Source organism: Montipora foliosa, unplaced genomic scaffold (assembly GCF_036669935.1).
Source record: "Montipora foliosa isolate CH-2021 unplaced genomic scaffold, ASM3666993v2 scaffold_264, whole genome shotgun sequence".
In the NCBI taxonomy this organism is placed as follows: domain Eukaryota; kingdom Metazoa; phylum Cnidaria; class Anthozoa; order Scleractinia; family Acroporidae; genus Montipora; species Montipora foliosa.
In genome coordinates, this window is record NW_027179566.1 from 6,982 (window position 1) to 25,023 (window position 18,042).

At 44.4% G+C, this 18,042-nt stretch overlaps 1 protein-coding gene across 1 annotated transcript; it reads left to right on the top strand.

Moving 5' to 3' along the window:
* Positions 1 to 2,755: 2,755 nt before the first annotated feature.
* LOC137986694 (cingulin-like) lies at positions 2,756 to 4,273 on the top strand. Its single transcript, XM_068833639.1, has one exon. The coding sequence runs from the start codon at positions 2,756 to 2,758 to the stop codon at positions 4,271 to 4,273; it is 1,518 nt and encodes a 505-aa protein (XP_068689740.1).
* Positions 4,274 to 18,042: the final 13,769 nt, after the last annotated feature.

The window sequence follows — 18,042 nt, forward strand, 5'->3', positions numbered from 1 at the left end:
CATGGGTAGGCAGGCAATAGGCAGTAGTTGCTGGCCTGGGCACCCTTCACTGTGTGCTTTTGTATTAAAACTGTTCTTCCCCTGACCATCCACTCTGGTACATTCCCTTGAAATTTACAGTCTTGCAAGCATTCGTGCAATCTAGAGTGCAATCCTGTCAGTTTCTTAAACCAGAACCCCTGAACAAGATCGGGGCCAGCTGCCTTCCAGTTTGCCATTTTACTCACTCCATTTCTAATATCCTCGACAGTGATGCTGATCTTCTTGCACCTCTGTTGTACTGAACTCCACCTCTGCATCATCTAGCCAAGATGCTCTCTCATTGTGACCGACTTCCTCTGACCAGATCTTTCTCCAGAAGGAGGTTGCTTCTGAGGGATCAGGTAACACCGTTTCTCCTCATTCCTTTTCATCTAGTGTTTTGTAGAACAGCTTCTGATTGGTTCTAAACAAATGGTTCTGTTTGAACTGTTGACATCTCTCGTCCTATCTTTTGACCTTAACTCCACCTGCCTTGAACTTCTGTTTCAACATGCCTGAAACATACAAAGTGCCCCTTTCCTCAAGATGATATTTTTTGTTCAACCTTTCCCTCTCTCTTTGTTTCAGTCTCATGTTTTCTCTTCGGACTTCCTCAATCTTGCTCAGGTCTTTTCGCCAAGAGTCGATATTCCCCTTAATCCTTCTTTTCCAGAATGGCTCTTCAGTTCTTCTCACTTTCCTCCCTTTCATTATTCCCATTCTTTCTGTAGTAGCATATGCAGCTGCACACATTAAAGAATTCAGTTTAGTGATGTTATGCGTCTGAATCCTTTTGACGGCTTCATTGATTTTTCCAATTTCTGCTTTCAGCTTCGTTCTTTCGCCTAACTTCAGTGATGGTAATTCTATTCTCTGTTCTACTTGTACAATTTCTAGGATCCTGTCGCAAAGGGCTTCCAGGTCTGGGCTGATCTCTTCTTGTAATTCTTCAGCAGTAAAAACTCTGAGTTCCTCTTCACATTGGTGTTCTTATTGGGTATCAGATGTTGTTGCATGGTCTGGTGTATCTGTGGCAAGAAGCTCCGTAGTTTCAGTCTCCTGATGTTCATAGTCTGGTGTATCTGTGGCATGGAGCTCTGTACTTTCAATCTCCTGATGTTCATGTCTTACTCGTATGCCTATTTCCTCTTGCTCCACAGTCTCAAGCCACGTCTTGTTCTTAATCTGGCGTACTTGATAAGCCTATCTCTGCTCGGTGACTTCTGTTAGTTCGTTGTTGATGTTACGGGCTTTCCACAAGTCTAGCAATCTTTTCCTGTACCCTCGCCTCTCTGGTTCACTCCTGATGTAACATTCAAACAACAGTTTGTTATCCTCCTTTGACCATCCTAATCTCTTCTGTCATTGCTCAGCAGTAGCGGGATGATGACCGGGCCTGCGCTGCTCATCCACAGGACACCTGCCGGACAAAACACCTTCACTACAAGCTCCAGTTCCGTTGACATCGTTAGTGTGAAATTCAACATTTGACATTCTCTCATCAAATGAGGTTGTTGTAACCCTAACACGGGTGGCTTTTGGGTTGTTGGCACTTGCCAAAGGTGCCCCCCAAGACTCTGGTGGGCAGGAGTGTCAATATTCCTGTGGTAGGCTATGGCACCAACCTGTTCTACCCCAGTGCCCATTTATTATTATTATTATTATTATTATTATTATTACCCTTAGCTTGATCTTTTCCAAAATTATTACGCCTCCTATTGGTGGATAGCGCATTTTTGTAATAATATTTCGAGAACACGTGATACATTCCAGGGTTATTATTGGTTGAGAAATTTGTGTCTTTTTACCCCTTGACCCATAACAAAAAAAATACACAAACACCGTCACTTGTCAAAGTTCATGCTGTCGCACCCCACCCCTCGATAACCCATAGATGTCACGCGTGACACGTGTGGGTGAGTCTTTGTTGCCGTGGTAACAAACCCTTGGATCCATTACCCCCGTCTCTATTTTTCCTTTGTCTACCCCCTCTAAAATGTTCAGTAAATCTATTATCAGTGTCACGCGTGACGATCGTAGGCGGAGCTTGTAACTCGTGATTTTTATGTTTGTTTGTATCCTCTAGGGTTGCCCCTCCCCATTTGAAAGTGCACACAACAGAAGGCAGTGAAAAGACTGTGCTCGCACTCAAGATCCCTTCTCGAAATAACCCATACTTGACATATAGAATTTCAAGACACGTAGCGCACTTCGAATCGGGCTATACTATGTAAAAATGTACTGTTTACAAGATAGAGGTAAACTCTGAAGGGAAGACGAAAGCTTCCATCCTTACTCTTTCTGAGATGTTTCACCGTCGCTTTTGCGTTTAAATCTAGAAAGAAGGCAAATATAGTCGCGATCCTTTGACGTCATGTCAACGAACCCTAAAAAAATCAAAACAGCGGAAGAAGGGCAAAAGGATTATCACTGCCGTGTGATGACATCATACCACGGGGATATCTTTTGGTTAAAAATAAGACAACGGAAGAAGGGAGAAAATTAAACGTCAGCATTTGACATCATATCAACGAGATCACATCCTCAAATAGGAAAAAACACTTGTGTGCGTAACCGATGACTCAGAACGTTCCCCAAAAACTGGGAATAAAAACTCAAAAAGGGAATGTCCCGTAAAACTAAGCAAGACTGTATAAAAACAGCAGTGCGATCTCTCGACCTCAATCAAGTTTCAAGAAGCCTTCGGGTAAGAATTACATCGGATTCACGAAAAATGGACGAAAAATGCACTGTTGAAATTATCGCCCCAAAATCAGAGAACGATGTTTTACGCAAGACAATTGCGTATCTATACGAACAACATAAACAATGGAGTGAACGAAACAAGGGACTCGTATGTCTCGCGAATCAATTACACGACACCATTCAAGAAGTCGCGTCTCTAGAGGCCCAAAATCGACGACTGGAAGAGAGTCTTGCTAGAGCCGAAAATAGAATCGCGCAGTTGAGTTTGATGGCAAGTAACGGAAATTCTTCTCAGGGAGCCATTGTGACGCCTGGAGTGTCAAAAAAGATCTTAGAGTGTCTCAGCCGAGAAAATACAAGGCTTAAAGGGGTCATACGGCAAATGACGGCCAGAGCTTCGGGGGACGCGATCGATTTGGCAACAGAAAATTGCGATCTACACGACGTCATCATGAAATTAAGGGATGATAGAGATGGAAAAAGGCAGAAGATACAGGAACTCGAGAAAATATTGCATAATATTCAAGACGAAAATGTAGATGGTTTAAAGCATCAAAATGTGCGTTTGGTGCACGAAGTCACAGAGCTATCGAGAAAGCTGAACGTCAAGCAAGTATTTTGCGAAACCATCGTCACCGAAAACGAGACTCTAAAAAGAACAATGCAATCGTCAGAGGGCGAAAAGATGGTCTACGTGCGCGAGGTAAAGTCAGTAATCGGGAAATCTCTGGCAGCGCGAGAGGTCATGAGTCAAGTTTGGGACGAAGAGGGCAACGGTTCTAACGAAGAAAGCGACAATGATGACTTGGAAGAAAATAGCAAAACACTTGGAGGTGAAGATGTGGAAAAACGGATAGGGAAAGAGAAAGGTTTGCGAATGGAAAGCGATACTGCCGGGTTACACCAACAGGTCCGAGACTTGCAAAGACGTGTTGAACACCAACACGATCTCGAAGCTGAAAAAGTGAATACGCTGACGGCGGAAATCGAACAAGCTAAACAAGAGAGAAACGCCCTGCAACAAGAAAAAGAACAGCTACAAGAGCAGACAAATCAGATCGAACAAATTATCAGGGACCGTGACGCGGAGGTAAAAAATCTCAAAGGAGAAGTGAATGGTTTGCGTACGAGCCTTTCCAAAGCTATTAATGCGGGTGAGGTCTTACAGAAGGAATTGGATGAATCGCGAGATGAAAATAAGTTAATGCAAGAAGCTCTCATAACTTACGAGAGGGATTTTAAAAGAGAATGCGACGAAAAAAGAGATACCATGCATCAACTACAAGAAATGAAGGCAAGACTACAACACGAAATGGACAAACATGCAGAACTGAACGGGCGATACAGAGAATTGATGCGACGAGTATCGTCTTCGCTCGGCGCTTGTCGAGCTCGAGTATGTCCCAACGAGACTTCCCTACCGGATACACCCCAGCCCCCGAGGCGTTCGGTTCGACCAGTTAACGAATTGAAATGCCCCGTTTGCCACCGAATGTTTCCTCATTATTTGTTAGAGGATCACATGAGAGATTGCTCTGACGAATAAAATACGAGTTTTTTGAATGTAATCTGGAACTATGATACATTAAACAAATGTCTACTCGATCATTCATGATGTCTTTATATGTAAAAGTAGAGATGACGGTTTTTGATTGGTTCGTTTTGGTCGGGGTTATCTTAAGCCTCGTAACGGATCCCTGTATGACACTCGAACCAATAGAAAGGATATATAGAGAGATCGAAGAAGGTGCGGTCAAACTCCAGTGTTTCATTAGCAATCCTTCACCAAACGAAGAACAGAGCAATTCGTCGGCCCGAAGCATTGTTAAAATTACGGGGTTCGTATCCAGTCTCTCTTTAGGTGTACACGGCATTGCATTAGAGACAAAAATGCAACCTGGCGATGGGCGCGCACGTTGCAACTCGACGGTGAAAGTTATTCACTTGCCGATCATCACCCTGAACAAGTTTATCCAAGAGACATTTCAAGAACGTGTGACTGCACTGATATGTACAGTAAGGGGCGAGAATATGGTTTCCGGGATAGCGACATTCGAGTTTTATTTGGATGACATGTTCTTGCAGAGAAAACAAAGAAAGTATTCTAATGGTACGGCTAGCAGTGCTATCCATAGTAAATTCGAGGGTCGATACTGGCGGTGTAAGGGCAGAGTGTGGATGAATTCTAGAAATGGATCACTGAACTCGCGTCGTTCCTGGACACTTTCCGCAGCTCTTGGTACAAAACCGCCCAAAAAGCGATCATGCGAGGACAAGGGCGATTTTTCGAGTACCACCCCAGTCTATGGGGTGACTCGAGTAGCGCGCACTGTCACGGCCACGTTTACAACCACAGAGGTAGCAAAAAACTGTCTCGAGCAAAAAAATCGCCCTATTGTGATACACTATAGCCATTCTTCTGTATACGTTCGCCGATGGTATGCAAAAACGATGGTTGTTGGACTCGGTCTCCTCGCCGTGCGATTGGCGATTGACAATCTATCTAGTCGAGGGTAGTAATTAAAATAAAAAACAGGTCGAATTGATTATCGTTTGCGATTTTATTGACTGTTTTGTACAATTGAACGACCAGAGACTATTAAAGAGATATTTCGATGGATTATTTTACAGTCATTTTATTCCACTCGTATATACAATGCTAACAAACATTCTTTATATCTCGTGGGTCGTGATTGCGATAGCTTGGGTGAGAACCCAGTCGTTGAAATGCGAAGAACATTCGTGTGCAGGTCACATGAAGGACTTTTTGACGATCGATGGTAGCACTGCCACGACCACAACCATCTGGATAGCTCCAGACGACGTATTCATTTCTCGTGTACCGAATCGAAATGCCATCTCGTGTCCGACAAGTAATCTCAGGGCTGTCGTCAATCGCGCGCTTAAGTTGACGTTGCGTCAAGTTACACTTCGCCCGTTTTGTCTCGAGGGGCTCGTGCTTCTCAAAACACCTCTCTCGGTGCTAATCGATACAGAAGAGCCCACGTACTGTGCGTTGCTTTTTTCGTCAACCGACAAACTTCAAGTGCGGGATATCACCTTTGACAACGGGGAATGCATCAATACGACTAGATCTACTACATCTAGTCCCATAGCCGACTACCACGCTGCCATCGTATTGAGACCTCGTTCGTCGCGCCTCGATTCTGATACGAGAATGCTAAACTTGACGTTCGCGACAAGAGCTCCATCTGTTGCCGTACTCTTGTCGCCACCGACGTGGGATAAAACGTTAGAGTTAAACGATCCGTCGTTTACGGGTTTTCGCGGAAGCACAGAGAAAACACACTTCGTTGCTTTGTTGGTAACAGGTTTAATGACGCTCACCGATTTTCACAACGTACCGACAATCGTCTTACCAGACCCAGTTGCCGGAGCATCTCAATCTAAAGAGATCGTTTCGACAGTCAACCTTTGGCGATACTTAGATGCTCGAGTCTTGACGAGATTGCGTCGAGCAAGCTACGACCAAGAACCGACCGCGTATACTTGTCCGTCGACGCAATGTCCAGATGCGCACTCTACAACCTTAATTGCTCTCGCCTTTAGTTTAGTCGCACTTTTGACAATCTGTATTATCGTCTTACTCGTTCACTCGTGCCGTTCTGTGGAAGCACAAGATCTTGCTCCTTATCGCATACAGGATCATCATACAGAGCCAACATCGTGAGCCATTTTTTTTTTTGTAAGTCAAATTCGAAAGGCCAATCGCGACATTTGTCTTTTTGTAATTTACGATCTAATTTGCAAGCTTCTTCAATAAATAACTTCAATACACGTACACCCCTCTTTTCGCGCATCATCATTCCATCTGCCATCTGCCACCAATTGATTTTCCCAGAACCTATAACCCCTGTCATGATCCAACAATTTCCAACGGTCACGTGAATGATACTACCGTTTTCGACCATGGTCTCGATGGCACCCGCCCTAATGACCTCCTCTTTGTCTATCCTTCTACGTTTTGTGCTTGGAGTGTGGCAATACCTATGGTGACGGTCTGGGTGAACGCAAGCCTTGACTAGATCGCTGGTTTCCGAGTCATATACTTCCTTCAGGTAATCGAAAAAATAAAGATATAAAGTGTACAGATTCTGGAGACGTATTTCGATTGCCGAACACGAGGCTTTGAATTTTATCTTATCCTCGGAATTTCTCGATTCTGGTGTCACCCTCTCGTGCAAATCAATAAAAAACGACGAATTCCAGGCGGGATTGCGTTCTAAGATATGACAGAGTACGCACAGTTTATCATCAAACCTCTCACAAGTAGATACTTTGTTTAGCATATCCCAGTCCGTTGGTGTATCAAGAAATAATGTCAGAGCGTAAACGATACAGATTCCAAGACCGTACACATCATCAACTGGACCCAACATCAACCCTTCGGGAAAATCATACGACTCGTTTGCCACTAAAGCAATGACGGCCATTGGATCACGAAAACCAGAAATGTTGTACGCAAAGTCGAGCGTCGCTTCTTTCGAGTCCGGTGTTGGCATGTGAAATTGGTCAGACACCACACCAGTCCTAGGATCGACCCAAAAGTCTCGTTTGTCAGGGTGCCGAGTCCATTTCTTTTCATCTCGCAAAACGACACTCCTTCCGAAATCGATTAATCTGGCCTTCGGCCGCCCACGATCATCGATCTTTACGCATATGTTGGAAGGGTGGATGTCGCCGTGTAAGATTCCAAGGTTGTGCAAGTATTTCAACGCCGATAATAACGGAATAAATAACACCTCGATCGGATCAAAAAGCAACCGACATCGAAACCACGTCAACAAATCTTTTCCGGCATCCTCAAACGTCATTTCCGTTACAAACTTTAGCCGCTTTTCATCGTCGTGTGATACAGATATCTTTTTTAATAACGGGACGCAAACTTGGTCCAGCACTCGAGTCACGCGATGGTACGCAATATATTCTCTGTTGATATTAGGACACTGATCTCTGGTAGGTATCTTGACTGCACAACCATCTGCAAGTTTTACAACACCGTAACTCCCTTTCAGTTGATTCATTTTCATAAAATCTGAGCAACAAATGAATAGAAGCCGCGCAACTTAATATATTCTTTCGTTTTTTCTCGCATAAAATGGAAACGAAACAATCTGACACATTCAACCGTATTTTTTTTCGATCTTTATTTTCGCTTTACAGTATAAATACAAATAACATCATCGGATTCTCTATTTCATCTCCTTACACGATATCGTACCTAGTCAATGCATCGAGCCACTTGCGCTTTTGTAAAGGAAAATCGAAAACCCACTGACAATAGTCTGTACTTTGTAATTTTTTATCTAACGCGGTAACTGTTATAATAAATGACATCATGACCCTTTTACCCCTCTCTTTGCCCATTTTTAATTCATTTGCTGTGTACCACCACTCTACTCGACCTGAACTCACGACTCCCGTCATTATCCAACAATGCCCAACCATTACATGAACAACCTTGCCATCGTGGACCGAGGTACTGATGCGTCCTTCCTCGTCGGTTGTGTCGTCAAATCTTCCACGCTTCCTCCTGTCTCCTCCGTGGCAATATCGACGACAACGATCAGGATGAACACAAGCTTTGACGAGTTGGCTAGTGTTTAAATCGTATACTTCTTTCAAATGGTCAAAGAATCCTGAATATACTGTAGTCAAAGTTCGAAGACGTTTTTCAATCTTACGAAGCAATGGATCTGAAAGACTCGTCGAGAATGACTTTAGTTTCTGATCTAAATCGACAAGAAAGGACGAATCCCAAGCGGGATTGTGTTTGAGGATGCTACAGAGTATACATAATTTGTACTCAAAGGTAGCTCCGGAAAACAACTCGTTTAGTATTCCAGATTCGTCTAATAAATCAAAGAATAACGTTAGAATACGAACGACACACATCCCTAGACCGTATATGTCATCAGCAGGACCCAAAGTCACGCCTGTAGGATATTTTTTCGATTCGTTTGCCACTAGAACCAAAACACTCATTGGATCGCGATAATCGGGGACGTTGTACATGTAATCTGTGGTCGCTTCCTCTGAAGTCAGCGAAGGCGAATGGAATTGGTTGCTTACGATTCCAGTTATGGGATCCACCCATAATTTTTCGTCGAGAGGATGACGTTTCCACTGAACACTGTCCCGAACAACGACACTCCTTCCGAAATCGATTAACTTAGCCGTTAATTCTCCATCTTTATTTAGACTCACGCATATGTTACCAAGGTGGATATCACCGTGCAAGATCCCGAACTCGTGTAATTCATCTATGGTCGGCAACAACGTTTTCAGCAAAACCTTAATCGGATCAAAGAGCCATCCAGATTTGCACCACCGAAAAAGGTCGGTGCCGACATCTTCGAACCACAATTCACATACAAATATTGGTTTTCTTTCATCTTCGTCATCGTATACGTATATTTCGTCCAGACGGGCAATATTAAGGTCGTTAAGTCGCGGCTTCAAACGCCGGAAGGCAATGGCCTCTCTGTTAGTATTCGCACACTCAAAATACTTGGGCTTTTTGAGTATTTTTCCATTTTTTACCTCTACGATACCGTAACGTCCTTTACGTGTTTCCATTCTCACGAGATCTAAACAGACCATGACGTTTAAAAATATTGTCGATATATTCTCTCACTTTTGGTGCCACATAAAACGGATACGTGGCAAATCGCGTCAGATATAATCCCAGGGGCTGTGGTCCATCATCTTCGCACCACAATGTCGCCTTAGGAGTAACCATCACTGTTTTCTGTTTATCGGGGTCGTCCATGCCACTCGAACGTAACCGAGACAACGCCACCAACAATGCCTGTATGACAGTAAACTCGTGAATGGCAGCGACATTGGGATGAATGATGGCCGTGTTTAAGGTACAACCTTGCATGGCATGCACTGTCATCCCCAATGCCGTCTTGATATTATAATATGAATACGTCAGTTTGGCAATCGGGCGATTCGGGTTAGGTCGTAGACGTCCAGATTGTATCATGCGACGTTCGTATGATGTATAATCGTCAAGGTAGATGGTATCGGAAGAGGACGTTAAGGTGTATTCATTTCCATTCATCAATTGAATAACAGGGTGTTCACCTCGGTTGGACAGACCTTTTAATTTACCAATGGCACCGTTCGCCACTCCCTCTAAAATGTCTCTGTTATCTAGAAATCGTACTGGACAGTCGACAAAAAAGCAAGTGTCACAATTCTTGGTCGTTTTGCAGATAAAATCTGCAACCTTTTTCTCTACCTTTTCTTTACCGTAAACCAAATATATTTTTTCTTTACTTGGTTCGTACTTTTCTTTACCATTCAATCTGATGATTTTCTTGTGGTCTATCTCTTTTAAAACTCGTTCAGTGTATTGGGCGATGTCTCTGTTACTCGTAAAAATTCGCGGAACGAATGGCATCACGTACGGGTTCATGGCCAGCACTTTTCCATCGGACCCATCGGTAGATTTTAGTACACACTTTCTGAGCAACGACACGTCATCATCCGACAAACTGTTCATGGCCATGCGATCAAGGAGTGCCCCATACTCGATATCCCCTTCTTGGCGAATATTCGTTGTTAACAACAAAACGCGATCGATCCATCCACCCTTAGAAGTTTTGGTGGTCCACTTTCTGTTTTCAAACAGATACACGGGATTTTGGCGAGTGCCGCTACCAACAGGGGGCAATTGTTGAAAATCACCGACAAATACCATTACGATACCACCAAATGGCAAATGGCGATATATGGTGTCTCGCCAAAACTTTGCGATTCCATCTAAAATCTCCACCATGATTCCACTCACCATGGAAACTTCATCGAGAATCAAAACGTCTGCATATGCAATCGCGGGAACACCCATACAAGCTGCACTGTGGTTGTTATTAAAAAACCTTCTGCGATCGGCATCGTGACGTTTGATGTAAAAGGACATAAAACTTTGACTTGCACCGCTACCTTCTCCGATCGTCTTCATGTGATCATTTTCGACCTTCTTCAAACCAAAAGCGCTGTGCACCGTGGTCGGGGCAAGAGTGTCCAGTAATTCATTCGGTATGAGTTCCCGCTCAACGGCCTTTGTGAGCTGATTCACAGCGTCGTCTCTTATGTTCACTACAGCAGCACCCGTAGAACCCGTGACGATCAACTTGGTACCTTTGTCGTACAGTTTTTTAATTACTCGATTCATACAAGTGGACTTGCCCCGGCCAGGAGATCCAGTGACGAAAACGTTTTTACCTTCCTCTATCCAACGCACTACTTTATCTACGTACAATTGATCAAAGTGTTCTTTTACGTATGCCGCGTCCAGCACCTCTTGATCGTCTTCGTCCTCGGGTTCCGAGCAAACGTCGAAATCATCAGATTCTTCTTTCGGGAAATCTTGCTCCCAGTTCCAATCATCCCACTTGTCGTCCCACTTTAGTATTTTATTGGCCGCTTCTATTTCGATTGTATAGTCTGGATCTGGAGAAGAACGCTTCATCGTCGTGCGTACTCTATTGCCTTGAGCAACAGACAATGCAAATTATATCGTGTAAAGAAGTGATCTCTGTAATACTCTACAGGAAAAACAAATTCGTTGTCACAGGGTCTATGTTCGCATCGTTGCACTATGACAATAGGTTGATACCCAGACACTTCGAGCGCATGAAATGTTTTTGCGAAAACTGGTTTGAAATTGTGATCTTCAAAGAGCGACCAATCGACAATCAACGCAATGCCTCCCAGATGCCTTTGTTTCCTGACGGCTTCGTTTAAAACGAATCGAAGAGCCGTTTTTAGAGACTCCGTGTCTGTCTTCTGAGAGTATAGCGGCCATTCGATGACCACTAACTCCGTTAGATATTCTCTTAATTTTCGATGCCGGATTGGTACGATCCCGTGTTGTTCTTCTCGTACACGTATCCCCCTTTTCACACTGGCTATATCATTTGGTTCCAGCGTACAAAGGGCGTCATAAACGTCATTCCCATGAACGACCAATACGTACATTCGAGGTGTACCAGAGAGAGCCCTTACGATGTTCGCTGCTACTCTGTTTATCCATCGCTGTATCAACCTACCAGTATCTCTCATTAACTTAGCCATCCCGTTTTTATTTATCAAACGAATGACTCATGGCAATTAAACAAGATCACAGCCTGCACGTCAATGCATTAAACGTTCTTCGGGAGCACCTCGAGGAGGTAAACTCTTACCTTCCATCCACTTCCGAAACACTGAAACGAAATAAGCGCATCGCCGTTTGTCGCACGATTTGCGAGTTAAAGAGTACACACGATGTAACGGTACACCCTAAAGATGGCATATACCTTTGGGAAGTTTCCTTATCGCCCATTAAAGACCCAAAACATCCTTCGTACCAAGCCCACGATAAAAATATACGTCAACACTTAAACGATGTGCAACGACACCAAAAGACCAGACAACTTCTTAGGGATGACTCCGATCGGTGGTCAAACACAAGCGACGACACAAAACACAAAGTCCACAAATGGTTAAATTCTGATCGTTCTAGTGCTGATGTTGACGTGAAAAATGTAATCCACGTCGTCTCCCGGGCACTTGCATCTTGAAAATCGATTCGGATATGTTTTCATTGTTCGCATTGACGTTGGTGACTGCCGGTTTAGGAGTTTATTATCGAGACTCTTGTCAGGTTCCCTATGGTTGTCTTGGACGTTCTGGTCTCTTGTTGTACGTGGTGTGCAACAAATCTATGTGTCCTGTGAATCACACGGCCATCGACCTCAGAGAATGCAAAAATACAACCGGACCAGCTAACGAGTCAGACACTTGGCTCGATTCTGGATGTGCTTTGCTGGGAGGAGGATGTACTCGGCGATTTGTCAAGTCTTCCAGAGACGACCCCTGGTGTGTACCCGTGGAACTAGACAGTGACGGACGGTATGCTCCTGTCGTGCGTGTGAACACTACCCGTTGCCGAATTGAATGCGATCAAGATTATGGTGTCTTGAACAAAAATGGGACCATGTCTTGCGCTTGCCCGCCACCTTCTCCACAAACGGCCGCGAAACAGGCTTGCGAATCCAACATCACAGACAAGGTTCCCGATAACGCGAATCATTTTTTTTGTCAGTCGCCCTTACCTTGTAACTCGACTAGTTGTTCGTGTATCCCTCAAGATGGAGTCATGGCCATTACGATAGATTTGAAAACGGGAAAGCGAAACGTCCGCGCCGCATATGACATTTTGGAACTCTTTCCCGTTTCGTCCTCAACCAAAGAAGGAAAATGCCCTATCGGATGGCACCACAAGAAGGCTGATGGATATGGAGTAATGGCATTAGCGAATGGGTTCCGGTTCTTTCGTCCCTCCTATGGCATGTTTTATCAACCCATTGGTCTTCCCGTAGCAACATGGCGACCGGACAGTTGTGTTTGCTTGGAAGATTGCCAAAGTAACTTTCCAAAGATCTTATGTGTGTTACCGGGGTGGCTTCGACAACCGATGAGATGCATTCCATCTTCTTATCTCGAGAAGCCTGTGGACATTACCAATAAGATACTGTCTGTGACTTGGAAGAATAAATCGATGGCTGAGATTGAAACGTCCAACAACTTTAATTGGACTTGCGTTTCCAATCACGATGAACATTGTCAAATTCCTTCAACTATACCACTGAAGTCGTCCCCGGAGTGTCTTTGTCTGAGTTCCTGTACCCCGTCTCTATGCCCATGTGGAGCCCGTCGTTACCGTCTGTTCAAATACTACGATTCCAAAAGAATGGACGTAGGATTGTGCAGACTTTCTATGGGTGGTACTCGGAGTGTCTGGGCCTTGGCTCCATGTCAAGGAAAGACCGATACCTGTCATTCGAATGCCACCATGAAGAATTTTGATTTTTTTCAAAAAAGGGCGTTTTCCCTGGGTTATCACTATTATACCGACCAGAAGTTTTTGCGTCCCTTGTCCGTAAAGCGCCCTCTACAAAAAGGAGAATGCGTCTGTGTTGATCAGTGTTATGAAGGAACGCCTTATCTACAGTGCCGTCTTGATCCAGATCCAGACTTCAGCATTACAAGGTGCGAAGCGCCTATAGAACCGACGGGTGGAATAGGAGAAGGGATCGTTTTGGCCAAAGACATCCCGAATTTGAGTTGTGATTCAGGCAAAGCTGGAAAGTCGAGCGTTATTTGGTGTAATGGCAATGATAACGTTATACAGCCAACATTGTAAAGGGCTTTCTTTTAAGTATTGTAACGCTAATAACTTGTTGCGAATTTTAATAAAGATATGAATTACATCTACACGGTTGTCTCGATGTCTCTTGCATGCATGATGGATTATATTTTCTATCCCTTAAAAAATTAAATATAGATTCGTGTTGGCAACATCCATAAAACAACTCAATTTTTAACGAGTATGTTTTTGTTTGTTTATTGTTTTTTTTTTGTTTTTTTTTTTGGATGGGGGAATCTTAAATAAATGATATTAAAAACAAATTATATATATATGCAGAGACCAGGTGATCTGTTGACGTGATTCAGAGGACTGAGGAGAAAAAGTTTTTTACGCCGTATCCCACAACCGCTCACGGCCTCGCTTTGGAATTCAACATGGCAGAGGCGAGGTTAGATCTCGTCGGTTCTACTTGAATATTCATTCAGTAAGAGGAAACGTGGTAGACACGGAATGATCTGTCGAGTTTTGGCGACGGAAGTAACGCAGAGAGTTTGGAAAACAACACGTAAGGCCGCGCGCAGTTATGGGATACGGCGTTAAAATTTTTTCTTCCGAGTCCTCCAAATTACGTTACCAGATCACCTGGGAGAGTGTATATAAGTGATGTGAATATGAAAAAGAGTACAAATGCAAACAAGATGATAACTTTTGAATGATGATTTTAATAAAGACAAAAAAAAGCAATTACATCCATTTTATCATTTGCATCCCATACTGGGATAATATACCGCTTGACTCTGTGCCTCTTGTATAATATGTTGTGCAGAAGAATCGTAAATTAGTTCACCCGGTCCACAATATACCAACCATTTTCCGTACAACTTGTACCACTTGGCAAAAGGGAACACTTTAGGATGATAGTTCATCTGGGGGGTTTTGTTGAAACGTAAACCACGCCATTCTACCCCACATTTTTCACAGACCTCCCAACCTCGGGAACACACACTGCACACCAAATGATTACAAGTGCCAATTTCGAGATTGAATGCTGTGTCGCAAGACTGACAACGAAACGCAGCGTCTGTCACAAAGTGTGGATCGTGTTCTGACTCTGTCAATTCTTGCATGACTAGTTGCCAAGAGCGAATGGGTGCAGAGTGATCCATCGCGAGAATGGGTGGTGGCGCAACACGCAATCGATGGGCAGGGTACCTTGTAGCCAGCTCTACGATATCATAGTATTCGTGCCTTTCCCCGTGTCTGGTAATCAGACGAGTTGCTTCATATATTAGATCTAGAACGACCTTCGAAGTCGGTATCGAGGGCAAATAAAACCAAGAGTGGCTTCTGTCGGGAATACAGACAAACGCACAAGGGGGGCAAACATATTCGTTCGACGACTTGCCGTCCGATACCGATTGTTTTAATTGCGATAACACTTCATCATAAGGTCGCAATAATGACTTTTCTTCCATTGGATTGGCGACAAAATTGTGCATGTCGATCAAACGAGCAACCGCTTCTGAAGCGTTATTTGTTCCTGCCGCGAGGATGGCAGACAAGGCCGTTTTTGTTAATCTTGTCAAAACGGACGAGGACACATCATCGAGAGAGGTGACGGCAACCCCACCGCAAGAATCGTGAACAATTTCGCCACACGCATCACCATCGCTCGACAGATATCCACATTTGTTTGCATCAGTGAACGAACCATTGCAGATGCTGCATTTTAGATCACCGATACATGCTCGAATCCATCGTTGCCTATATTGTTCCAAATCCAGACTCAGACCGTTTCTCGCTGTTTCGTGTAGAGGCCTAGTCGTGGACGGCCTACCTTTCAATTTCACCATCACGTTATCGTCCTTGTCGACGACATAAGAACTCAAAGGTAACCGACCAGAACATAGTTGTTCAAAAAAAGTTTTCGTCATTTCAACGATCGATAAACGGCGTCTGTCGTTGAAAGACGTATCGTCGTTCGACAAAAACACGTGCGTGACCTCGACGAGACCCACTGCATTTGCTTGGGGCAAAAAAAGGTGGGAACTCTCTGTTTCGTCGGCGTATTCGATGACTGCCTTGAGAAGGTCATTGGATTCATCCGACATAATAACTTTTACGGCCGTTTTCCACCCCTCGCTCGTCACAATACGAGCTGGTAGACTCGCTTTGAGTCTGCGAACATCCCCCAAACACAACACGCCCTGTTGTATTAGGACGAATTGTCCAGCGATGGCAATGCACGCGATAGCGTCGTTGAACGAACGAACGCACTCCATTTTGGCAAACTTAAAGGATCCCTTGAGTTGAACGTCGACGGTGGTACGATCTGCTTCGGAGTTCAGAATTCCTACAGCATAAGCATGCGATACACCCGTGAATAATCCTACTGTTGCAATGTGCTGACAATTAAAACGAACGAACGGATCTTTTGGCGATTCGACGGAAGGTGCCATCCTTTGCATTTCACTTTTGATGACGTCCTTGAATCGACTCTCGAGTTCACTAACCAGCGGATGTGAAACCCATTGCTTCAATTGATCTGCACTCAAGGACGGTCGAGGTAACTTTACAAACAGAGAATCCGTATACCCGGCTAACGTCGAACCAGAAACCACCTGACGGCACGCTTGCAATAAACGTCTCCCAGTGGCAGTGATACACCCGGTTACTCGAGGATCCGAGTAAGGGTTCTTCTTATTTGCAGACATACCCACCATAGCATTGATGGTCTGTTTTAAATATCTAGCGCGCGTTTCCATGAATGGATCACCGAGAATGCGCAGCCGTTCTTGCAAACGTTCGTTTAACGCAGCCGCAAGACAGCCGGGACGATGTGTGGTAAATCCGCCAAAATCTCCGAGATTCCATTGTCCTCCCTCGGAAACGTAAGTGTCCTTTCCAGCATTGATTCCACAAGCGATCGAAGGGTACATGCTGGTAAAGTCGAATACTCCCACTGGTCCCTTTGAGACGTATTCACAGTTAGGTGGTATTATGAGCCCCCCCACACAAGATGGTCTTGGACCTGGAAGCAATTCACAGACTGTACCGGTCTTGGCGTAATGAAGCACCATGGCTGCAGTGAACGCATGATAGGCAACGCGATGATGCATATCAGTCTGTTTGGTCACGGCTTCGTTCCAAATGTTTTCCAAACATCCACGGGATTGAAAAACTTCTAGCCACTGACGAGGAGTTGAGTTTTCGTTCACACAGTCTACGACACCAACGTCAAAGACCAAGACTCCAAGACCTGGTACAAATGAACGAGCAGCGTTGGGTGGTATGGGTAGACATTGAGGCGACATAGAACATAAGAAATAAAATAAAGACGGGGCATAGTCGTGCAGTCGTTTCAACGTCACTTCTCGATCGCGGACCAGGATCACCGTTGGTCTTATATTTCTCACTCTCTCTGCAAAATCAGTAACCTGATCTATTCCGTATGTCATTTCTCCGTCAGCACTTGCCATGCATACTTTACCGTTTTCGGGACAAGCAATGGCTGCAACCACGAGCGAAACAGGCAAACGAGATGGGCGATCGTGGACGCAAATCCCATTGGGCGAATTTACACGCCAATACGAGTCTGTCACGAGTGTAACGGCATCGCGTTTTACTCTCAGTGTAACGCACGACCCTGGAATACCAAGGTTAAACACTGCATCGAGACCATGTAAGGTGTCGTGTGCACCGTCGATTATCATCGGTATCTTATTCCTTTCGAAAAAGTCGACAACTCTTTTGTAAGAATCGTAGGAATCAAGACGCACTTCCATCATTTCCTTCTGAGCAAAACTCGAAGAATCCAATATTCGAACACAAAAACGGAATTCAGCGTGCGACGGGCAGTGTTGCTGGATGGTTCCAAAATTCTTTGGGAGCACGAACAGGCGGTAGGGCACACTAGGAAACTCTACCAGCACCAATTGACAATCTTGAGTCTGCGCAGCAAGAAACATTGAATCCCCTAGTTGAGAATCTCGCTTGGTATAGAACGAATAGGCAAACAGGGTCGTCGTGTCGTCGTCATCGTCTGCTGCAGGAGAACATCGCATGCACACACGACCGCCAAAATCGTCCTTTAGAAAACGCGTCGAGGTATTCATAATCAGCCGTATCTTAACTTCCGTCCTTTAAGT